The sequence below is a fragment of the Mastigoproctus giganteus genome, chromosome 12 (genome assembly GCF_048544385.1).
Source record: "Mastigoproctus giganteus isolate SK-2022 chromosome 12, ASM4854438v1, whole genome shotgun sequence".
In the NCBI taxonomy this organism is placed as follows: Eukaryota; Metazoa; Arthropoda; class Arachnida; order Uropygi; family Thelyphonidae; genus Mastigoproctus; species Mastigoproctus giganteus.
Window position 1 is genome coordinate 32,408,184 of NC_143586.1, and position 26,592 is coordinate 32,434,775.

Here is a 26,592-nt window from a genome sequence, read left to right on the forward strand (position 1 = left end):
TTGTATAACATATGTAATTCTTATTTTATATAATGTGTAAAAAGCACATGACTGCTTTGTCCTTTAATATGTTGTTGTGCTGCAATGTTTAAACTACATAGAAAAATACTGGGACCTTATGTTGTACAACAACAGAATGACCTCCAACTTTTTTATGAGTTAACTTTTGAATGTTACTGATAAAAGACAAAACAGGCCATGTCAGCAGTGAATATACATAAAATATATATACAAAAAATATATATATTAGGACACTTTATACCACATATGGATTAGAAAACAAAACAGGTTTTTATCACTACTTATACCATTTACGAGCATGACATTAACACTAAATTGTTATCTGGTGACGTTTTAGGATTCTTTCCAAATCTGTACAGTAAGAAATAAATGTTCAAAATGAGCTCCAGTGAGTTTACTGAACTCCGCTCAGAAAATATCCTGTAACACAGTGATTCTCAAAAGGTGCGTCGCAAAAGGTGGCTAGGTGTGCCGCAAATATTATGAAAGTATATTTTAAAAATGAGAAGAAACCCACTTGTATAGAGGTTTATTACATCCATGATCAATTAATAGCTAAGCTAGGGTAACAGTTATTATTGTACACAGCTAGCAAGCAATGTGACTGAGGAGCATTTGAAATGCATTCAAAACACGCATGCGTGTGTAGCCACTTAGGATGCAGGCTGGTGACTCACTCATATTAGTTTGAGACAGACAGCGGAATAGGCTACACGTCCTCTGTAACTGTGTTAGTTGTGCAATTCAGTATATGCTGTATGTGAGTGTTGTATGTATATGCAATTCAGCTTTTCTAACATTATTTTTTATGACATATAGCACCCCATAAAAATGGATAAAATTGTTAAGAGGAAACAGCATTGACAACTGCGAATCTGAAAGTGAGCTTGCTTCAAAAGCAACAAATGTCAATAAAGTTAAAACATGACCTAATCGCCAATATTTCAATAGTTCTTTAAAGTTGGGTTTTTCTTGGACCGGAAACAAAGATAAGCCTTTCCCACTGTGTGTTGTGTATGGCAAAAAAATGTCGAATGAAGTCATGGTTCCTAGCAAGTTAAAAAGACATTTTACAACTAAGCACTCACATCTTCAAGGAAAAGATTCAAATTATTTCAAAAGATTGTCAAAGCAGCAATTGAAACAAGCAAACATTTTTTTAAAAAAGATTAACAGTTTCTGAAAAGGCTCAAATTGCTTATGAGATATCTGAAATGGTTGAACAAAAAATGAAGTCACATACTCTACCTGAGTCAATTATTTTGCTGGCATGTAGAAAGATTGTTAAAACAATGTTGGGAAATGAAGCAGAACAAAAATTCCCTTCTCAAATTATACAATTCGTAGACAAATTACAGAACTGTCTGCTGACATAGAAGAAAATGTATGGAATAAACTTCAGAATTCAGATTTTGTTTTGCAAATTGACGAATCTACTGAGATCAGTAACAAAGCACAGCTACTTGCATTTATTCGTTTTATTGATGAAGACCAAATAGTAAATCAATTTTTTTGTTGCAAAGAAATGCCAGGTACTATAAGAAGTCAAGACATCTTTAATACTTTAACCGCCTACCTTTTAAAATGGAAATGTTCATGGAAGTCATGCATTGGCATTTGTGCAGATGGAGCTCCATCAATGGTAGGCTCTGTGAAAGGGTTTACAATGATCGTAAGACAGCAGAATCCCAATGTTATTACAACTCATTGCATTCTACATATGGAGATCCTCGTTTAAAAAACATTAGGATTAAATTACAACACGTTTTAAACCAAGTTGTTGAAATGGTTAATGTCATTAAAAGCAGACCACTGAAGACTCATTTATTTAAGCATGGATTCACAGTAACAGACAATTTATTTTACCCACAGAAGTGAGATGGCTTTCAAGGGGGAAGGTACTAAGCCGCGGGAAAAAAAAAAAAAAAATGCTTGCATTTTTTGAGGAAGAAAAACACAAACGCTTTTGTGAATAACTTTGTTGTAAATTTTGGATTTCCAGGCTGGAATATTTAACAGAGATATTTTATTTATGCTGTTTGTTTGTTATTTGGTTTTTAGGACTTAGGAAAAGTCAGGGAATGTGTCATTCCCTGACTTTTCCGCATCCTCTGTATTTGATGGTGACAGGCTCGAACCCCGGTCTAATCAAGAAGCGTGTGCTACGCACTGCTGCTCCTTCCCACCTGGCTACGGAGGCGTGCTTTATTTATGCACCTTAATAACCTGAATACAAGTATGCAAGGTAAAAATGAAAATATTCTAACTTCCTCAGATAAGCTAATTGCATTTCAGAAAAGAATAGCAATTTGGAAAAATAGAGCTAGAGATAGCAATTTTGAAATGTTTCCTTTGCTACGTAAAACTCATATAAAAGAAATGACTCCTATCATGGTTAAGCATTTGACAACTCTGGAAGAGAAATTAAACTTTTATTTTCCATCATTAAACGTAGAAGACTAATTGGGCTCGAAACCCGTTCATAAAAATTCCATCGGATGTCGGTTTGAAATTATGTGAAGAACTGGCTTCTATGGCCAGCAATCACATACTAAAAATCAAACATGAAGAGTTATCTATCGAAAAATTTTGGATTTCAATTAGAGAAGAATATCAGTAGCTAAAAAAATTTGTCCATTTTGAACATCATACCTGTGTGAAGAGCTGGATTTACACATAAGCTAAACAAGCTACAACTTAGGGCCTCATTCCATCTTAAAAAAATCCTTTTTTATATATTGTTACGGTGAACTGTAAGAGAGAAGAGCCTCATATATGTTATAGCTTAGGGCCACAACAAGTTTAAATCAGGACCTGCCTGTGTGAATTGGGATTTTCTCCACTAACTAACATTAAATGCAAAAAAAGATCAAGACTCCAATGCATTGAAGATGAAATGAGGGCATGTTTATCTCATATTCATCCTGACATTGAAAAGGTCACCAAAAAACATCAAGCTCATGTCTCACATGACCAGGCTGAATATATTAAAATAAGTTAAGTACAGCCACTCATCGACTTACGTAAGGGTTGTGTTCTATGGGACGCAACGTAAGTCGGAATTTGCCTAAATGCTTATGCAGCACTTGCAAATTTGATTGAATTTTATTGAAGCAAAAAAGAAATGTTCGACAAACATGTAAATAGAATTATTTATTCAATTTTTTTTATCTCATCCGCAAAAAAAATTACAAAAGTATACAAAAATTTCAAAATTATAAAATTACAAAAAGAGAAAGGAGACAGGCATAACGTCAGCAAGTTTTACTTTTTGAGCATCATTGCCAGAATTAACTCTCCAGCTGATAACATGCAGCTGTGGAAGTTGAGGGCTGTGGAGATTTAGAAGGGGTTTTTTCCTAACACATCACAAAATTTCTCTGCAGCTGCAGAATTGGCACTGACCACTTCATCTCATACTTTAATGTTTTGGAAACCAGCGCGATGCTTGAACATATTAAACGACCCGTTGCTTGGGGTTCGCCATACTTATCCTTAATATCTTCATAAATACTTCTTGCTTTTGCTTGAATGGCCATTGGACTCAGGGGACTTGCTTCTGAATCTGATTTTCCATCCATATTATTAATAGCTTTTCCAACTTTAATATAGCACCTGAACCCTGTTTTGGGATCACTGTTGATCTTAAATGTGTTAATCCTTTAACATGTTCTTTTATATGCACACTGCCTTTAAAATAGTATTCACTGTTGTAGCAGCGAGACCTAATTCCGTGCAATAGATGACAAACTTTGTCCTGTTTTGAAATTCTTAATTAGCATTAGCAGAGGCATATGAAACAAGAAAGCAAGCTTATTTAGCATCAGAAAAAAAAAAAAAAAAACACTCCCATTTCACCCCTCCATTCGTTCGAAATACCTGTTCAGCTGAGCCTTAAATTTGTTTAGGCTATCAACTTCAACAAGTGATGGAAGTCTGTTCCACCAACCAACTACCCGCTGGCTAAAGGCAAATTTCCGCACATCTATCCTACATCTGTCTTTCCTCAATTTGAATTTATGCCCTCTCAGGTGATTATTCTGAGCCAGAGGAAGAATCCCATTGGCATTGAGCATGCTCAAACCATTCAAGGCCTTATACACCTCTATCAGATCACCTCGCCGGTGCCTAGTCCCCGGACTCTGTAATTTGCAAAACTTAAACCTTTCTTCGTAAGAGCAACCCTTTGTTCCATTCACTAATCTTGTTGCCCCTCTCTATACTCGTTCCAGCAGCTCTACATCCTTCTTGAAATGAGGCCTCCAGACCTGTATACACTACTCAAGGTGTGGCCTGACCATTGCCTTATACAAGGGAATAATCACCTCCCTATCCCTGCTAGAAATATTCCTGTATATCATTGACAAGACACGAGCTATTCTTGCAGCTCGTCTGCACTGCTCAGAGAACTTCATATCTCCCTGCACAATTACCCCCAGGTCCTTTTCATTCTCTACCACTGTCAGTGTAGTACCGCAGAGTTGATATGTTTCTCTGGGGTTACTGTTTCCCATATGTAGTACTTTACATTTGTCAATATTAAACTTCATTTGCCACCTCTCAACCCATCTGCTCAACCTTTCCAGATCCTGTTGCAGCAGCATAGCATCAGTAGTGTCCTTAACAACCCTGCCAACCTTTGTATCATCTGCAAACTTGGACATTAAGCTTGATATACCATCATCAATAACAACAAGGGACCCAACACTGAACCCTGAGGAACTCCACTAATAACATTAGTCCACGTTGAGCAGTGTCCATTGATTACCACTCTCTGTCTTCTCCCACTCAACCATCCCTTTATCCATAGCAGCAATTTGCCTCCAATGCCACACTGCTCCAATCTGTGCAGCAGTCTTCCATGTGCAACAGTATCAAAAGCCTTTCTAAGATCCAAATATATAATATAAAAGTTATTCCCTGCATCCAGTTCTTTTGTGACTACATCATAGTATCCAATCAAATTGGTCAGGCAAGTCCTTCCCTTAACAAAACCATGCTGTGTCTGAGCTATAACTGAATTCTTGTCTAGATGATCCTGCAGTGCTTCTTTAACCAGTGCCTCCATTAATTTTCCTGGAACAGAAGTTAAACTAACAGGTCTGTAATTACCTGTGTCTCCCTTTGATCCTCCTTTGTGGATTGGGGTCACATTTACACATCTCCAGTCTATGGGTACCTCCCCTGAGTCCAAAGAAGCTCTCATAATTATGGCTAGGGGTTTGCTTACTTCCTTTGCTGCCTCCTTTAATATAACTGGATAGATCCCATCCACCCCAGGTGCCTTTTTTATGTTTATCCTCAACAATTTCTCCTCTACTTTCCTCTCAGTTATTACAAAATCATCTAGCTCACTGCCAATGTTTACTTCACCTACGACATTCCCCTTCCTGAATAACTCCTCATGTGTGAATGTAGATGCAAAATACTCATTTAGTTTTTTAGCCACCTGAGCAGGATCCTCAACTGTTGAACCATAAATATCCAGTGGTCCAATCTGATTTATCCCTTTCCTTCTTGAGTTTAAATAGGTAAAGAACTCTTTGCTGTTTTTCTTTGCATCCTTTGCCAAGGATTTCTCATAATCTGCCTTTGTCTGCCTAATCTTCTTTGTGACTTGGTTACAGACCAGCTTATATCTATCATAGGCTTCCATGTCACCCATTAATTTGTATGTATCCCATGCATTTTTCTTCTCTGCCATATGTCTCATTAGTTCATCTGACATCAATTTAGGCCTGAACCTTGAACAATATTTCTTAGTTGGTATGTAAAGCCTGGTAGCTTCCAAGATCATTTTGAATTTGCTGTTGGTAATATCATCAGTTGGTCCCACTGTATAGAATTTAAATACTCTCTCAGACCATCATAGTCACCTTTACGAAAGCAAAAACCCTTCCCTTTACCTCTGATGGTAGTTACCTCCTTGAGTAAATCCCACTTCAGCACACTGTGATCACTGCCACCTAGTGGTTCCTGTATCTGCAGATTCTTAATGCATGAAGAATCACTACTGATGATCAGATCAAGAGTATTGCTCCCGAACATGCTTAATCATCTTCATTTCTAAACCAATTTTGTTTCGTTTCCTAGTACTGCCAGCACTTGCACTTTCTGTTGGTCCCTTTTCCTTCACCATTGTAATAAGCAAATAGGAATGAAGATAAGATTCTGAAAATTTATTTGTTTTTTATATGATTGAAGATTTCAGTGAAGGAAAACTCATTTCACCATAATACCGTAATGTAAAAACCCACACAATTCCAGTTATCGGTATTATCGCAAATTCAATAAGATCGAGTTTACTACCCATTTATAATAGATTGTGCTAATGGAAAAGTCCAATAAACCAGAAAGTGCAAATTGTTTTTATTGTTTTATGGTAGTGACCTCCAGAATTGTGTTTTAGAAAAATATCACAAAGGCATTCGAAATTGATTCTTATAACGGAACATATGATAACAATGAAAGTGTAGTGCAATTTCCATTATAAAAATGACCTTTTAGACAGATAAATAGCTTAGTTATATAGCGAAAATTTCAACTTCTGAGGTCTTGGAACGAATTACCAAAAAAACAAAAAAAAAAAAAAACATGTTATTGGGGTCACATTACGATAATTTCACAATACAGGAATCCCTCGATTAGCACGAGACTCGAATTAGCGTGTTTATAATTAGATACCAATTTTCGATTAGCACAGTATTTAGGCTTGGCCTAGGCCTAAAGAAACTGAAGCTGGTGATGCTACGAAAGTCAGTACTAAGCTTTGAATGTAAATACACTGCTAAAGTATTAGTAAATTAATAAGAGGAGTTTACCTCAATATAGTACGTGGAACACTTCCGTATGATACCCTCCAGAAATTAATAAGAGGAGTTTACCTCAATATAGTACGTGGAACACTTCCGTATGATACCCTCCAGAAATTAAAACGGAAAAAACGAAAAAATCGACAACTTACCGGTACATTAAAGTAAAATGTAAATAATTAAAGTAAAATATAAATAATTAAATAATCAATTTAACACAATTCAAAATCAATTCAAAACAATTAAAATTCAAATTAACGCAATTAAAAGAATCTAACGAAAATATTCAAAACGATTTTCCTTCCTGAAGCTGACAATGCTTTTCGACCGACTGTCGTGATCACAGGAATGAAAATTACCGAATCAGGCTAAACCTGCAACTTAAATAGTGATTATATGTCTTCGCGCATGCGCGTAAAGGTCCACGCATCGGAGATCAAATATGGCCGCCGAACATTAACAGAATTCTCGTGTAATTTAATTTCAACGGTTTCTGCAATTAATAGTCGCGTATAATTACATTGAACGTTAAGTATTTTGGCCTCGTTAAATAAAAAAGTATGTTTTTCGTTAATGGCATGAAAGGCTAATTCTGATGCTGCTGAACGAGAAGCACGACTGAGGCTTCGTGTTGATTTACACGAATATTAAGAGAAAACCGCGTCGAACCCTGGTAAGACGAGTCGCAATCACTGCAAGAAATGTATACTAGATCATTAATTTGTGTTGCGAACTCGGAAAGAACCGAGCGATTGTTCAGTATAGTGTGTAACTTCCGTATAGGCCTAGCTATAATTTTAAATTCGGTATCTTTAAAGAATCTGTTAAGTTGTTTGTGCCACTGTTCAACATATGGGACAGAAATAAAGTATTTTTTGATATTACTATTGTTGATTGGCGTAGTATTTTTTATCCTATCCTTAGCTTGTACCCTAATTCGATTTATTGTGTTAATGGGATAACCCCTGTTCAAGAATCTGCTAGTTAATATTTGTATTTCTGAGTCCAAAGCGTGGACCTTTACGCGCATGCGCGAAGACATATAATCACTATTTAAGTTGCAGGTTTAGCCTGATTCGGTAATTTTCATTCCTGTGATCACGACAGTCGGTCGAAAAGCATTGTCAGCTTCAGGAAGGAAAATCGTTTTGAATATTTTCGTTAGATTCTTTTAATTGCGTTAATTTGAATTTTAATTGTTTTGAATTGATTTTGAATTGTGTTAAATTGATTATTTAATTATTTATATTTTACTTTAATTATTTACATTTTACTTTAATGTACCGGTAAGTTGTCGATTTTTTCGTTTTTTCCGTTTTAATTTCTGGAGGGTATCATACGAAAGTGTTCCACGTACTATATTGAGGTAAACTCCTCTTATTAATTTACTAATATTATTATCAACGTAGAACATATTGAGTATTACAGCTCTGATTCATACTATCTAATTAATTTTCAAACTCTTATTGACTATTTCATTCACTTCCTGTCTCTCCAGTAGTATACAATCGATACACACAATTATGGGAGATTTTTTGAATGGCTTGGTACAAAATTACATTAAATCTACACTAAGGTACTCGGCCCAAAATTACCATATTTCTTTCCTAAAATATTGCCTTCAAAACAACATCGTTCCGAAGTTTGCCAGGGTGAATTTAAATCAAAAAATTTCAGGCATAAAACAACTATCACTGGCGACATCGCGTAATATTGTTAAGCTTGCCTTAAAATCTCGATATTCGGATAAACAAAAATACCTTTCCCAGGTTGGGAAGCTTCGCGATAAATTAAAAAATTATCTTCATCCGAATGATTGGTCTGTATTGAAGACCTCCATAGATTTGCGACGGGTAGCACAAGCCTCAGAAATAAAAAACAGACACGTTAATAAGTTGCAAACATTATCGAATAGTTCAAGACACGTTCATGCGAATTCTAACACATTGTCGCGAGCTTGCGACCAAGTTCACACGAGTTGGGTGACATCCCCCCCACAGACACATAACGCACTACCACAGAATATGTCGGCTAGTTCACGAACACCCCCTCACCCAGTATCCAACGAACCAACATATCAACAGGTTACAAATCTTTCCTCGTGTACACTATCGCAGGACCAGATTTCACTTTTATCCAAAGGATTAAATTATAATTTACCACCTCGAAAGCTGCCAAAAAAACAATGCGTAATTGATATTGAATTTGGACTTCGTAGTGTTCCACAAAAAGATGTATTTATTCAACAAGTTAACCAAGTAGTAAATAACATAAAAGAAACGCGACTTCCTAAATTGAATACACATGACAGTTCAGCTTTACGAGAACTTCGAGAAAATAAGGACATTATTATACAGAGGGCAGATAAAGGAGATACAGTGGTAATACTAGATAAACATGATTATATTAATAAGTTAGATTCAGTTGTGTCTGATACCTCCACTTATCGTGAAGTGGACCCGGCACTGTTTACCAATTTGGTAAATCAATACAATAAAACGTTAACCACATATCGTAAAAACGACTACATTACTATGGTTCAGTTGAAGGAATTGAAGTCCAGAACATACAATATTCCTGCACTTTTTGGTCAGGTAAAATTACACAAGCCTGGATTTCCGATTCGACCTATTGTTTCCTACAAGAACTCGGCATTTTCAGCCTTAGCCACACATGTATATAATATTATAAAACCTTTTAGACAGGTTATACAATTTGGGATTAAGAATTACGATACATTATTTAATAATCTTAAAGACTGCAGACTCGGCGACAATGACAATTTATTCTCATTAGATGTTACCTCATTATATACGAATGTAAACGTTGAATACACATTAGATATTATTTGGGATATGTTAAATAAAAACTCGACACCGATTAATTATACGAAGCTGCCCATTAAGGAAATTTTTCACTTAATTAAACTATTAGCTGAGGCTAACTACATCACCTTTCGAGACAAGGTGTACAAACAAATTTTTGGATTACCAATGGGTTTGAGCCTGAGTGGCTTAATGTCAGAGATCTATCTCTCAACGATTGAGCAGATACATTTGACGCCTTTTCGTCCCCGTATCACATACTATGGGAGGTATTTAGACGATGTTCTAGTTATTACTGATAGTAGTACTATCCAAGACATTTTACATTCGTTTAATAATATTCATTCTAGACTCAAATTTACATTGGAAAGGGAAGATACGGATACTAAGTCATTAAACTTTCTAAATTTCATGCTTACCCGTGACTCGAACAAAATACAATTTAGCATCTATCGAAAACCCACAAACACCGGTATGCTTCTTCATTATAATAACTACCACCCGTTCACCTACAAAAGATCGATTATCTTTAATCAATTTCTAAATGCCTATAAATATTCAACGACGGATTCCGCTTTGGACTCAGAAATACAAATATTAACTAGCAGATTCTTGAACAGGGGTTATCCCATTAACACAATAAATCGAATTAGGGTACAAGCTAAGGATAGGATAAAAAATACTACACCAATCAACAATAGTAATATCAAAAAATACTTTATTTCTGTCCCATATGTTGAACAGTGGCACAAACAACTTAACAGATTCTTTAAAGATACCGAATTTAAAATTATAGTTAGGCCTATACGGAAGTTACACACTATACTGAACAATCGCTCGGTTCTTTCCGAGTTCGCAACACAAATTAATGATCTAGTACAGTGTTTCTCAATCTTTTTACTCTCGTGGCACATTTTCCAAAGAAGAAAAATTTCGCGGCACACCTACGTAGTCATAGAAGAAGAAATTTCTAAATTAAATAAATAGAACGAAAAATAATATTAACATTTTTTTTATTTATACTTATATTATATTTGTGTTATGCAAACAATTCTTACAACCAAAATAAAATATTCGGACAATGATGTTAAAATAAAAACGACGCTAGTTTTTTTTTTAAGATTTCGCGGCACACTTGGAAAATTTTGCGGCACACTAATGTGACGCGGCACACCCTTTGAGAAACACTGATCTAGTATACAACATTTCTTGCGGTGATTGCGACTCGTCTTACCAGGGTTCGACGCGGTTTTCTCTTAATATTCGTGTAAATCAACACGAAGCCTCAGTTCGTGCTTCTCGTTCAGCAGCGTCAGAATTAGCCTTTCATGCCATTAACGAAAAACATACTTTTTTATTTAACGAGGCCAAAATACTTAACGTTCAACGTAATTATACGCAACTATTAATTGCAGAAACCGTTGAAATTAAATTACACGAGAATTCTGTTAATGTTCGGCGGCCATATTTGATCTCCGATGCGTGGACCTTTATGCGCATGCGCGAAGACATATAATCACTATTTAAGTTGCAGGTTTAGCCTGATTCGGTAATTTTCATTCCTGTGATCACGACAGTCGGTCGAAAAGCATTGTCAGCTTCAGGAAGGAAAATCGTTTTGAATATTTTCGTTAGATTCTTTTAATTGCGTTAATTTGAATTTTAATTGTTTTGAATTGATTTTGAATTGTGTTAAATTGATTATTTAATTATTTATATTTTACTTTAATTATTTACATTTTACTTTAATGTACCGGTAAGTTGTCGATTTTTTCGTTTTTTCCGTTTTAATTTCTGGAGGGTATCATATGGAAGTGTTCCACGTACTATATTGAGGTAAACTCCTCTTATTAATTTACTAATATTATTATCAACGTAGAACATATTGAGTATTACAGCTCTGATTCATACTGCTAAAGTATGCATAACATTATAGAAATGTATCGCTTTTTTTAGTGAGCACGCGGCTCTGTTCACAAAAGGGAGTTACTGTTTATTTCGCATCGCGAAACGGATTATTTCAAATGTGTATTGTTACAACAATTGCAATATTTCTAACATGCACTTTCAGTTGTTCTTACGTTGTGTGTTGACGTGCAGACTGTTATATTCCGCCATTACATGTTGTTTACATTAATTAATGTGCATATAGACTCAAGCGTTTAGGGCATAAGCCTCAAGCTATAGAGGAGTCTAGACTATGTATAAATATAGTGCAAACGCATCAGAAATACATAGCTATATCTGAATAAATCAGAATATTAGTAAAACGGCATTGTTTTAAGTTATATCTCATATTGTGAATACCTTCACAACGAGTTGCCATGATATTGCACTACTTCGAATAAGTAACGCTTCACCTAAGGAGAAGACTAATGTTACTTATTCTCAGATGGATACCACCACCCAGACGGCACCGTTTCAGGGCTATTTGGCCCTTCTTCGGTGGGTGGGTAGGTACCCGAGTGAGGCAATGATGGCAAAACAGTTATGAAGTATAACTCCACAATATGAGAGATGCCTGATGGTGTATCATGTATTTAGACTCAAGTTTGCCTGATGGTGTATCATGTGTTTAGACTTGAGTCTAAATACATGATACACCATCAGGCATCTCTCATATTGTGGAGTTATACTTCATAACTGTTTTGCCATCATTGCATCACTCGGGTACCTACCCACCCACCGAAGAAGGGCCAAATAACCCTGAAACGGTGTCGTCTGGGTGGTGGTATCCATCTGAGAATAAGTAACATTAGTCTTCTCCTTAGGTGAAGCATTACTTATTCGAAGTAGTGCAATATCATGGCAACTCGTTGTGAAGGTATTCACAATATGAGATATAACTTAAAACGATGCCGTTTTACTAATATTCTGATTTAATGTGCATACTAATTAATTACATTAATTTCTATATTACATAATTATTAACTATGGATAAAAGGAAAAGTGTATCTGATAGTGTCTCTGTAAAAAGAAAAGAAAGGTGATAATTTTAGATGAAAAAATTGAAGTCTTTGATTTGAAGAAGGTGATAGTAAAATACAAATTTCTCGACATTTTGGAATGCCTGAATCAACGGTTCAGACAATTTTAAGCATACAAGGAAAAAAGGTAAGCCTGCTTCATCGTCAGCACGCACACAAACCATGAGAAATAGAAGTGTACGATGATTGAGATGGAACGTCTTTTAGCCATTTGGATAGAAGACTGCAATCAAAAAAGAATTCCAATCTGCACAATGACCATAAAAACAAAAGCCTTGAGTATTTTGCAATGTTAAAGGAAATGTCAACAATACAAAACTTAGGTAGAGTGGTAACTGAAGAAAATGTTCACGTAAGTTCTTCAAAAGAAAGTAATTGAAGCGGAAACAGAAGAAAATTTCACCTAGTAAAGGCTGGTTTGAACGTTTTAAGAAAAGAACAGGACTGCATAATGTTGCATTGACTGGAGAAGTGGCAAGTGCAGATAAAGATGCAGCCATGAATATCCCAAAATTTTAAAGAAAATCTTTGATGATGGTGGCTACACAGATCAACAGATATTTAATGCTGATGAAACAGGCCTTTTCTTGGAAATGAATGCCAAAAAAAACCTTTCTAGCAAAAAAAGAAAAGGCTCAACTAGACTATAAAGTTTCCAAAGATAGAATAACACTTTTATTGGGAGGCAATGCAGAAGGCGATTTGAAATTAAAACCCATGGTTATCTACAGAAATGAAACTCCCAGATCTTTCGGTAAAGGTTTTAATAAATCAAGCCAACCTGTTGTTTGGCGCTCTAATAAAAAAGCTTGAGTCACGAAAGCTTTATTTGAAGAGTGGTTCACTAGCTATTTTTGTCCGAAATTTAAGTCCTACTGTAAAGAAAATAACCTTGCATTCAAAATTTTATTAATTTTAGACAATGCCCTGGGCCACCCACCAGCACTTTCTGATTTGTGTGAAAATGTGAGTTATTTTTTTACCTCCAAATATGAAAAGTCTTTTACAGCCTATGGATCAAAGCATATCACTACTTTTAAAGCCTATTATTTACGCAGAACATTTGCGCAAGCAATTGAAGCAACAAATGGAGATGGTGCAGTTTTAGTTAAATTTTGGAGAAATTACATCAGGAAAGCAATAGACAATATTCATGAGTCATGGTCTGAAGTAACATCCAGCAATATGAGAGCAGTTTGGAAACATATTTTGCCACATTGCACAAATGATTTCTGTAGTTTCACTCATGTCAACACTGTTATTGATGAAATAGCAAATACTGGAAGAGATCTAGGTTGTGATGAAATCGACAACAGTGATGTTCGCAAATTGCTGGAATCACATTCAGAACAATTAAGTGATTCTGACCTGCTTAATATTGATGAACAACGAGAATATGATGAGGCGGAAATTTGCGAGGAAGAAAATGTTCAAGAAAAGAAATTGACATTAAAAGAACTTGAAGGAATATTTTGTGCAGCTGAATATTTGAAACAACTAATCATGGATACAGACCCAGATATCAAGCACAGTATGCAAATTTGCAGGAACATTGAAAAAGATGTATATCCATACAAGCAAATTTATGATGAAAGGAAGAAAGAAAAGTCTGCACAAACCAGCCTTTTGAAATATTTTACAAAGAAATAAAGTGAGTTATATATTGTAATTTTTTAATTTCAATAAATGTTTGATTACTGTACTGCAAATATTTATAATTATCCTTTGCTTTTATACTGTACATTAAACTGCCATGAGAAATGTATTTTTAAAAATATTGATTGGTATATTTTAGGTCATGGAACAAATTAGGCTATTTTGTATTGATTATTAACTTCGATTAGCATGATTTCGCATAATGCGCCATTATCGCGGAACCAATTAATCGCACTAATCGAGGGATTCTTGTACCTCCATTTATTCCTACGAGATGCAAAATACTTTTCCACCAGCTGGCAAAAACTTACATAAAGTCAAATTTCCAAGTCAAGTGTTACGTAAGCCGGGAAGTGGCTGTAATAGTTTTCTATAGTTTAAGTTATTTTTATTCATAGTTTAAAATAAATTAATATATTTTTAATTTTGTACACAAATGCGCCAGAAAAATTTTATATTGGTGCACTGTATGTTTTACAGTGTACCGCTAACCAAAAATGTTTGAGAACCACTGCTGTGACATCACCAGATAGCAATTTCAAGTCAATACTGTGCTTGTAAATAAAATAAGTATCAATAAAAACCTATTTGTTTTCCCAATTCATGTAGTATAAGTGTCATAATATATACATATATATGCTATTATATATATTCATATATTTTTATATATTCGCATATTTTATCTTAATGGAGTTTATTGTTCTGTGGACCTAATACTATAGCATATTCCGACACACTTTAAATTCTATAGGCTGAAAAAATACATAAAATGGCCAACACAAAACAGCCTTGAGTATTTTATAATTAATCATAAAATATAACTTATGAGCAGGAATTATCCTTGTATAGGCCTCTAACTCTCCAGTGCGTACTGTCTTACATAAAAACAACCAGTTCATAACCTTGGAAAAGGCAGAGAATAGTTTTAAAATTATTCACTTTTTAATACTATCCTTTAATTTAACCTTATCACATAACCAAGAATAATGCATTTTTTTTTAAATAAAAGTACCAACAATGCACTTTATACATAAAAGTGTTTGTGTAACTCTCATCATGAAAACAACTCACATGAGCAGGACAAGCACACAATTTATGCACCATTCAATACAGTAGAATTGTGCCAAGAAATAAACTAGAATTGTCACTTTAAATGTACTCTCAGGAGTTACTTTTCTGACCATCTCATCAAAGTAAGTTATGGCTTAAATGAGACCTCAAGAGTTGTTATCAGAGGCTGCCCACAGGAGTCCATTCTTGAGCTCGTGTTGGAACATCGTTTTTGATAAATGGCTGAGTAAAACTTTCTCTAACATTCGAATGGTAGTGTATGCTGATGACCTAACTACCTTGGTCAGCAGAAATTCTAGAAAACAACTGGAGGACACTGCAAACTCGGTATTAGTAGAATTATCCAACTGGACCTTAACTCATAAACTTCAAATTTCGTCTCCCAAAATGTTCCAGATGCTTCTGAAAGGAAGGTTGGAAAGGTGGAAAGGTGATAATGGAATAATGGAAAGGTGATACACTATATTCTACAGTTAAATATTTGGGCATACTACTGGATGACCATTGAAGTTTCCTACTGATGTGAAGTATGTCAAAGATAAATGTAAGGTTCTGAGGGTAAAACTAAGGCAGATTGCAAAACAAGATTGGGGAATTAAAGGACAGACGTTGCATCTCTACTATAACTGTATCTTCTTGGAAATTATTTCCTATGGTGATGGAGCTTGGGGGTTTCGCACTAACAAAGTTGATTATTAATCAACTGCAGCAGGCTCAAAGATCTGCTCTTCCTTTGGTGTCAAGGGCTTTTAAAACTACGTCCACTGCTGCCTTATAGGTCCTACTTGGCAAACTCCCAATTCAGTACAAGATACAATACAAATACCTTCTTTTTTATTTGAGAAAGAATATCCCTCTATCCTTTGGTGGTGTTCAGTTAAACCTAGAGGAAAGTTTAAATAATGAAACAAAGAGACTGTGTACTCATTTTGTCTCCTTGTGGCAACAGAACTGATCTTCTTCGGTCAGCTCTGTAACGAGAGAATTTTTTCCTGAGGTGAAAGATTTTCTCAAAAAGGATCTACTCTGGATGTCACTGAGTGTGTATGGAATGTTTCTTCTAACAGAACATGGTAGTTTAAATAAGAAGTTGTTTAAATTTGGTCTCTCTGACACTTCCTCTTGTCTGTGTGGAGCTGTTGAATCTGCTGACCACATTCTCTTTGATTGTCCATCTTATTGTGATCTTAGGATTCAACTGGAGTCATCAGTTCCAACTTTTCCCAGACTGTGAAAAAGGGCCTTGGTGCAAACAGAAAATGTTTTTATCATCTGAAACTCTTTTTCTGGCAGAGCTTTCAAAAGAAGAGTTTCTGCATCAATCAGCGTCTCTTAATTGAATGAGAACTTCACGGTTATACTGAACTCTGATAACACAAGTTGTTCCTAACATGCATCTTCATGATATACTTGTGTTTCCCTGCTTAGAAGCTAGTAGATAGCATCTTTTATCCTGTTTACGCCGTGCACTTGATCCGCTATGCACTTTTGCTCTCAGTGGAACAGATTCTTATTATGGAAATGATGTACTTGTGAACTTTTACATTGTTTAGAAGCTACAGGTGCATGGCTTATGAACTTTCACCTAGTCTGGAAGTCACAAGAGAGTCTGTTGTATAATTGGTAACTGTTGGAATATTGCAAACATTCTACCATATATGTTATAAATGATGTAATTTTTTATAGTGTAAATACTGTATTGTTGTTGATCGTTTTGATTTTAACTTACTACTTGGGAAACTCGTGCTTGTGAACTTTCACCTTGTTGCAAGCTGCAGGAATATGGCGTATTTGTAATTGTTATTGGTCCGGAGAGCTGGACTTAATGTATAATTGTATACATTGTTTGGTTGGTCTAGCTTATACTCTGACTGGATTAAGTGTCAAACATGTGTATCATTAATGTCTGCTTTCTTATGAACTTTCATTCTGGAAGATATAAGTGAATCTTTTATTTGCAAACTTTCACTTCTGGAAATTGCAAGTCGACTGTGAAGATTCAATTTTAAATTCCTGGGTATTAGTTGGAGGTTGGTGTAGTTCCTCTGCTGTCACTTAATCCTAAGGTCAATCATTCTTTGGTTTAGTAACTTATTCTGCTGGTAATGTCACTGTTATTATTACTGAAGCCTTATGCCTTTTGTGTAAGGTTTGAGTGTGGTATATACATATTTAAACTAATTAATTGTGCTGTACATGCTTTGATAATGTATTTGACGGTCATGTTTAATTAGCTTTGCCTTATTAAACATGCCCACAACTTTATCACAACAATCACACTGAGATTGTTGTGATAAAGTTGCTATTGAGATTTGAGTAATATACTCTATTTTTAACTTCTTGTTCTACCTTGTGTTTGACCTGAAGATGTATTTAAATATATTTTAGCCATTCTACTGGCCATCTGGTTAGTTAAGTTGTTTACTTAAGATGATCCTTCTTGTATTTTATGAGTGTTAACCTGTTAGAAATTGTATATAGAACTATAGATATTGTTGACTGTTTTTGTAGTTACATAGTTACTCTGCTGTCTCCACATGATGTTAAACTGCGGCTAATGGTGGGAACCCTGGGGTCCACCAATCAACAAATGAATAAAATGGAAAAAAAAAGTCATCAGAGTTGCAAAACAGCGAACTGCTTTGTATTGACACAGTTGATGATGAGATGACACAACAGAACCTCCCAGCTTAGCATTTAACTATCTGATGAGAAAATATTCAGCCAAAATGATAAGCTGAAGAGCAGATTTCGATATGAAAGACCAGATTAAAAATGCATAAAAGAGGTGATGTAGGATATAGATATAATATTTCCAACAAATAGTGTTCAAATTATGAAAGTGAGGCAGCACTTCATTAAACAAAATGCTGTTAGAATGGTAGACTAAAGTTATGTGTAATGGACTGAGAGAAGAAGTTTGGGATCCAGATCTAAATATTTAATCTGATTTACAGGGGAAATTAATTTAGACTGGATTCTAATTTGTAGGAAAGAGGAAATTGTCAAAGGAGCAAATGACAGACTTGGTCTTTGAGGGGTTGACATGCAAACCAAAATGTTCCCTATAATCCAGAAGGTTGTCAATCAGTTATTCAGCCCTACAAAATGAATTGAAAAGGCTAGTATTCCCAGAAGGGACTGGAAAAGCCAGGAAAATATTATCAGCATAAGAGCTGAAGTTCAAATAACAAAGAAACGTAAAGAGTATGGCCGAGAAAAAACAAGACCAAGAGGGCTCCTCCTCGGGGCAAGCTAAGCTAATGTTCTAAATACAGGTTGTTTAAACTCTGGACAGAGGTAATTCAGAATGCTCCCTGTTATACTTTGATGGCTACACCCATTCGGCCATCAGGCATAACATAAGGCTCTCCAAGGTGGATGATCTGATGGCAGAATGGGTTTAAACAAAGTATGCATAGATGGTTTCAAGCAGATGCATATCTTTGTTACCTGTAGGCTAGTTTAGACCTGACAAATGCATGATACAGATGAAGGTGCAACGATCCACTCCTCAGTTGTTAGATGAGAGGGTACATAGGAGGTTGAGATTCCTTGTGCACTTTGTCTTCTTAACGAATACAAGTCCCAGGAATTTTGTCTTGGGTGCTACTGGAATCACATTTTGTCCAAGCTTCTGTTCTGATTCAGGACGAAAGAGCCATCTACAACAAAATGTACAAAGGTGGTCTACAGAGGTGAGAACCTGAAGCCATTAGTCATCGCCCAAGAGTTGAGGTAGTCAATGGTTGCTATTGCCTTTCGATGACCCTCAACGTTTTATGACTGTGTAAAAATACTAAAGTCGTCGACAAAGAGGGCATTGTGCAATTGGAAGCTGTTCTGTAATAGAATTAACTTTGATAGAAAAGGGTGCAGACTTAGGACTGATCAAAACAGAGAGTGTGTCTGTGTGTATGTGAATCCCACATAAACTTGGAATGACTAGTTTGACATGAAGATTTTGATAAAAACTGCAAAGTGACCAAGGTTATAAATGCCTTTTATAATTCCAAATCTTCAACCGATCATACACTTTTTTCCACATCAAGTAAAACTGATTCCAGGTTCTCATGTTTGAGAAAGGCATCTCAGACAGATGTTTCTAGTCCAATTAGATGGTCAAGGGTTGACCTGTTCCTTTGGAAGCCAAATTGTGTGCTGAAAAGGTCTTTTGCTTCCAGATAACATATAAGGCTGGCATTAATCATTCCTTCCAGGATGTTCATTAAGCAGCTGGTCAGAGCTATAAGATGACAGCAGTTTGGGAAAGCATGATGGCCTTATGCCAGGAGCCCAGAAACTGCTCTTCAAGACAGATTCTGTTGTAAAGCAGGAGACAAGGGTAGACTTCACTCCACAATCAAAGAGGTCAAGTATGAATGATACACAAAGGATACACACCACCCAAAAAATTTAAGAGACAGCGTTCAGATGACAATATCATGGCACATGTCTTTTGGGATTCAATAGAGACCTGACCTTTGTCAATTTTCTGTCACTTTGTACAGAAATGACGTTCATAAAAAACACCTTGAAATATCATCAAACAGAATCATTGTACTGCACAACAACACACATCCATAATATGGAAAATCTGATAATACCGTCAAACCTAAGTTTGAAAATCACGAACTTCCTCTTTACAGTCTGGATTTACCCTCCAATTATTATCTCGTTTGGTCCAAAGATGTTTGTTTGTTTGTTTGTTTTGGTTTTATTGGCGCATTAGCTACTAAGGCTATAATGCGCCAAGACCATGTCATTTATAAAAAAAAAATCTAAACTTTCAGTGACCTAATTAGTTAGGTCACTATGTCAAGAAGTATAAGAAAAATGTAAGTTTTATAAACGAGCAAAAATATTTATTGATTTTAAAAATCTAAAAATAGCAGACATTGTCATTGTCGGATAAAATCTGACTGAGTGTATACGGCTCAGTCAGATGATTAAAAGCAGTAGAATGGATATTACTAAAATCTGGACAATCAATTAAAATGTGTCTCATAGTTAAAACTGTGCCACAGGACATACACATAGGAGGGTCATCAGCCCTCAGTCCAAAGATGTACCTGGCGAGAGAGAGAGAGAGAGAGAGAGAGAGAGAGAGAGAGAGAGAGAGAGAGAGAGAGAGAGAGAGAGAGAGAGAGAGAGAGCAGAAATTCAAGACAGATGAACTCATTTTGTGTCCTAATATCTGAATTGGCTATGCAATCAGCCTACTCCTTTTATGTTACTGAGCATTAAGTGCCTTGCCACACCAATTCCAAAAATAAGTCAGTGTAGCAGGGCAATTATCAAGATTGATGATTCTGTTATTCGTGGCTAATGTTTTTTTGTAAAAACTAGGTCAACCTTCACCAATCCTTATAAGTTTAATATTCTTTTAACTCAATACGTGCAACACAGTAATTTTACTCTTACCTAACAGTATGCCAGGTTCTGTGAGTAATGTTTATTTACATTATTATTTAATGAACTACAAATTCTCATTAAAAAGAGTATATCTTAGCTATTAATCTCAAGATAATACAGAATGTCAAAACAAAAGCTCAGCTGACCCTTTCTACAAAACTTCATTTGTGTGTTCATTTATTTTATGTTCCAAATATGGCTAAATACTCCAATTTGAACCTTTGGCAATTGCAAATTACATTAAAAAAATTGATATAGTAGTAGTAGTAGTAGTGGCATGTGATGCAAGAAAGCAAGTGTATGAGCTTATGCAGCATCAGCCAAAAAAAAAAAATAAATAAATAACACCATTCCCTCCAAATGCCTGTCCAGTTCCTCCTTAAATTTATTCAACCTATCAACTTCCACAACGACAGATGGAAGTTTGTTCCAGCAATTAACCACCCGCTGGCTAAAAGCAAATTTCCGCACATCTATTCTACATCCATCCTTTCTTAATTTGAATTTATGCCCCCTTAGGTTCGTAATCTGAACAAGTGGAAGGATCCCATCAGAATTCAGCATCCTCAACCCATTCAAGGCCTTATACACTTCAATCAGATCACCACGGAGGTGCCTAGTCTCCAGCCACTGCAATTTGCAGAACTTAAGCCTATCTTGGTAAGAGGATCCCTTCATCACCCTCACCAATCTTGTTGCCCTTCTCTGTACATGCTCAAGTAAATCTACATCCTTCCTAAAATGAGGCCTCCAGACCTGTACGCAGTACTCAAGATTTGGCATAACCATTGCCTTATACAGAGGGACAATCACCACCTTTTCCCTGCTAGCAAAATTCCTATTTATCATTGACAAAACCCCATGACCTGGCCTGGCAGCCTGTCTGCATTGCTCAGAAAACTTCATATCTGACTGCACAATTACTCCCAGGTCTTTTTCATTTTCTACCACCTTAAATGTAGTACCACACAGTTGGTACGTTTATCTGGGGTTACTTCTACCCATATGCAGTACTTTGCATTTGTCAAGGTTAAACTTCAGTTGCCACTTCTTAGCCCATCTGCCCAAATTATCTAGATCCTGTTGCAGTAGCACACAGCCATTACTGTCATTAACAACCCTGCCAACCTTTGTATCATTTGCAAACTTCGACATTAAGCCTGATATACCTTCATCAATATCATTAATAAATATACAAAACAGTGGACTCAACACCAAACCCTGTGGGACTCCACTAATAACATTAGTCCACAAAGAGCAGCACCCATTGATTACTACCCTCTGTCTTCTCCCACTTAACCATCCTTTTATCCATTGTAGCAACTTACCCTTAATACCATTCTGCTCCAATTTGTACAATAGTCTTCCATGTGCAACAGTGTCAAAAGCTTTCCTGAAATATGATATCAAAATTATTTTTTGCATCCAGTTCCTTTGTAACCACATCATAATATCCTATCAAATTTGTCAGACAAGACTTTCCCTTAACAAACCCATGCTGTGTCTGAATTATTGCTGCAGTCTTGTCTAAATGATCCAGAAATGCATCTTTAACCAGTAACTCCATTATTTTACCAGGAACACAAGTTAAACTAACTGGTCTGTAATTAGTCGTGTCACCCTTCGATCCCCCTTTGTGAATTGGGGATACATTTGCAAATCTCCAGTCCGTGGGAATCTCCCCTGAGTCCAAGCATGCAGTCATAATTATGGCTAAGGGTTTGCTTAGTTGCTTTGCCGCCGCCTTTAATATAACTGGATAGATCCCATCCACCCTAGGTTCTTTTCTTATGTTTAACTTCAACAATTTCTCCTCCACTTTGCTCTCAGTTATTACAAAATCATTAAGTATCCTGCTACAATTTGATAACCTTCTGCCATTTTCAAACCTTAATAACTCCTCATGTGTGATGTAGATGCAAAATACTCATTCAGTTTGTTTGCTATCTGAGCAGGATCACCAACAGTCGCACCATTGATGTCAAGTGGACCAATCAGATTCATCCCCTTCCTTTTAGAGTTTATATAAGTAAAGAAATCCTTGCTGTTTTTCTTAGCATCTTTTCCCAAGGATTTCTCGTAATTTGCCTTCGCCTGCCTAACCTCCTTTGTGACCTGATTAAAGAGTAGCTTATATCTGCCATAGGCTTCTGAGTCGCTTGATAATTTATATGCATCCCATGCATTTTTCTTCTCTGTCAAGAGTCTCATTAGTTCATTTGATAACCATTTAGGCCTAAACTTTGAACAATATTTCTTAATAAGTATGAAACTTTTAGTAGCATCCACGATTAATTTCTTGAATGCTTCCCACTTAGAATTTACTGTTGGTAACAACATCGGTTGATCCAACTGTACAGAATTTAAAAACTTTCTGAGACCACTGTACTCACCTTTACGGAAGCAAAAACCTTTTCCTTTACCCCTGATGGTAATTAAATCTTTAAGTAAATCCCACATCAGTACACTTTGATCACTGCCACCAAGTGGTTCCTTTATCTGCAAATTCTTAATACACGAATGATCACTGCTGATAACCAGATCAAGAGTATTACTCTCTCTGGTTGCCTCTCGAACATGCTGCTGCTGCACAAAATAATCATCCAATAAATCCACAAAAGTCTGACTAGTGTGTGAGTGACCAACCCACAAGTTCCAGTCAATATCTGGGAAGTTAAAATCCCCCATTATAAGACATTCTGATTTACTAGCCCACTCTATTTCTCTGTACAATTGTTCATTGTACTCATTCGAGTCATTAGGCCTATAACACACTCCTACTCTTATTTTTGCTTTCGCAGTGCTTATGTCACACCAAACTGACTCAACAGTGCACTGTTCATCTATATCTTTTCCTAAAACTCACATATTCTTTGAAGCTGTATTATATACATAATGAAAGTCACTGTTCGTACCAAATATTACACAATATGCAGTTCAACTGACAGTTTTATTATCATTCAAACTTCCTGACTGAGACTGGGAAACATGCTGCTTGAATGCTACAGGAAATTTCCAAATTTCATTTTTTAATTTACAATTGCTAAAAGAAAACTACACAAGCCAGCCTTATTATTACTAGGCTGACTTGGGTCACAGGAGTATAAAAAGTAGAGCTTTTTAATATCCCCACATTTATTTTATTTTGTGCCTGAGTTTCACAAGCAGTGCCGAACTCCGAAACAAATTTGCTGCCCCCTGTTCTAATGCTAATCTTATTAGATTTATTTTTTAAAAGGTTTCACTTTACTTTCTGTTATTATATATATATAAATATAAAAAATAACATGAATCTCACCTGTAGAGGGTATAAAACTCACACTTTCTGCTGTTACCATACGTACAAATGAAGGGAACCTGTCTTTGGTTTTCTCTAGAGTTATTGCAAGAAACCACAGTTCTGGTGGAAAGTTCTAGAATAAAATTTAAATAAAAGAAACTGAACTGAAATTATCAAAATAAACTGGCTGAATTCTTTAATACTTGTTTAGGAGAGCCAAGTTCTAATCTCTAAACTAAAGAAATGAAAACATTATCTTTATAAGCTCATTTATATTTGTAACAAAAATATATATATCTTTGAAAGATATTATGCTATACAGCAAACCCAGTGTTCCCATTTCACTTCTGATGACAACTGTGCAAATTGCAAAATGGCTGGTGCTAGCTGATATGGCTAAGGTGCTAAGTATGAATTTGTGGGAATATTTAAAAATATATACAAAATGAAGAGCATTGACAGCAAATAAAAAAATCTTGTTTGTTTTGGTATTTTATATATCTGCTATCAGTTACGCATTCATAATTAACTGGTAAAATGCATTCAGCTCTGCAGCATAAAATACACCATCATATATTGTAAGGTCGAATAATGTTATGAATCTTGCTGATTGGCTGAGAGAGTTTTTTAATTCTATAGAGTGGGATCAACTGATGATGTTACCAACAGTGAATTCTAAATGGGAGGCCTTCAGGGAATTAATCTTGGAGGACACTAGGCTTTTCATACCAACTAAGAAATACGGTTCAAGGTTTAGGCCTAAATGGATATCAGATGAATTAATGCGGCTTGTAGCAGAAAAGAAAAATGCATGGGATGCATATAAATTATCAGGTGACACAGAAGCCTATGACAGATATAAACTAGTCTGTAATCAAGTCCCAAAGGAGATTAGGCAAGCGAAGGCATATTACGAGAAATCTTTGGGAAAGAACAGCCTGGACAGTCATGACCTGCTCTGACAGGCTGTCTGCACTCAGACAGCCTGCCAGAGTAATTATAGTAATTACAAGTAATTACAGACCTGTTAGTTTCACTTCTGTTCCAGGGAAAATAATGGAGTCACTGGTTCAGGAAGCGATACAGGATCATCTAGAAAAGACTGCAGTTATATTATAGTTCAGATGCAGCATGGGTTTGTTAAGGGTAAGTCTTGTCTGACAAATTTGATTGGACACTATGATGTGGTGACAAAGGAATTGGATGCAAAGAATAATTTTGATATCATATACTTGGATTTTAGGACAGCTAAAATCCAAGGAAGACTACTATACAAATTGGAGCAGCATGGCATTAAAGACAAGTTGCTACAATGGATAAAAGGATGGCTGAGTGGGTGAAGAAAGAGATTGGTTATCAAGGGACACTGCTCTTCATGGACTAATGTTATTAGTGGAGTCCCCCAGAGTTCGGTGTTGGGCTCATTGTTGTTTTCGGTATTTATCAATGATACTGATGAAGGTATATCAGGGTTAATGTCTAAGTGTGCAAACAATACAAAGGTTGGCAGGGTTGTTTATGACAGTAATGATAATACACTACTGCAACAGGATCTGGAAAAGTTGAGCATGTGGGCTGAGAGGTGGCAACTGAAGTTTAACATTGACAAATGTAAAGTACTGCATATGGGTAGCAGTAACCCCAGAGAAACATACCAACTGTGTGGAACTACACTCAGGGTAGTGGAGAATAAAAAAGACCTTGGGGTAACTGTACAGTCAGATATGAAGTTTTCTGAGCAGTGCAGACAGCCTGCCAGAGCAGGTCATGGGATATTGTCATTGATATACAGGAATTTTGCTAGTAGGGAGGAGATGGTTATCCCATTGTATAAGACAATGGTCAGACCATGCCTTGAGTAGTATTCAGGAGTTGCTTGAGCAAGTACAGCAAAGAGCAACAAGATTGGTGAGGGGAACGAAGGGTTCGTCTTAGTTGAGCATGTGGGCTGAGAGGTGGCAACTGAAGTGTGGTGTATAAGGCCTTGAATGGGTTGAGTGGGCTGAGAGGTGGCAACTGTGGTGTATAAGGCTTTGAATGGGTTGAGCAGGCTCAATTCTAATGGGATTCTTCCTCTTGCTCAGATTATAAACCTGAGGGGGCATAAATTCAAATTGAGGAAAGACAGTTGTAGAATAGATGTGCAGAAATTTGCCTTTACCCAACAGGTAGTTGATTGCTGGAGCAAACTTCCAATATCATTATGGAAATTGATAGTTTAAATAAATTCAAAGAACTGGACAATATTTTAGAGGAAATGGATGTGTGAAATTTTTTTTTTTTTTTCTTATACAAGCTGATGCTGTATAAGCTTGCTTTTTTGCATCATATGCTCTACTAATGCTATACAGTTGCTATACTTCGAAAAAATTTGGCAACCTCAGACTTGTTCCTTGTCAGATCTAAGAATTTTTTTGATTTCAGGTAGTTATATTATAATCAAACAAAATTAAAATAAAAAACAAAAGACTACAATTTATTGCATGTCGTACTATGCATGTCCTATACATGCAATATACAGAAAA

The 26,592-nt window shown here is 35.9% G+C and overlaps 1 protein-coding gene across 4 annotated transcripts in view; it reads right to left on the reverse strand.

The window, feature by feature from the left end:
• The window catches only part of LOC150076857 (uncharacterized), a 122,551-nt gene that overhangs the window by 76,578 nt on the left and 19,381 nt on the right, over positions 1-26,592 (reverse strand). For 2 of the 4 annotated variants that reach the window (XM_090386043.1, XM_090386042.1), the window contains exon 2: positions 24,086-24,200. In XM_090386043.1, coding sequence (XP_090242169.1) covers positions 24,086-24,125 — 40 coding nt within the window. In that variant the 5' untranslated portion in view covers positions 24,126-24,200. Of the gene's footprint in view, positions 1-24,085; positions 24,201-26,592 lie in introns of those variants that run through there. The other 2 variants (XM_090386045.1, XM_090386044.1) reach the window with 1 other exon arrangement.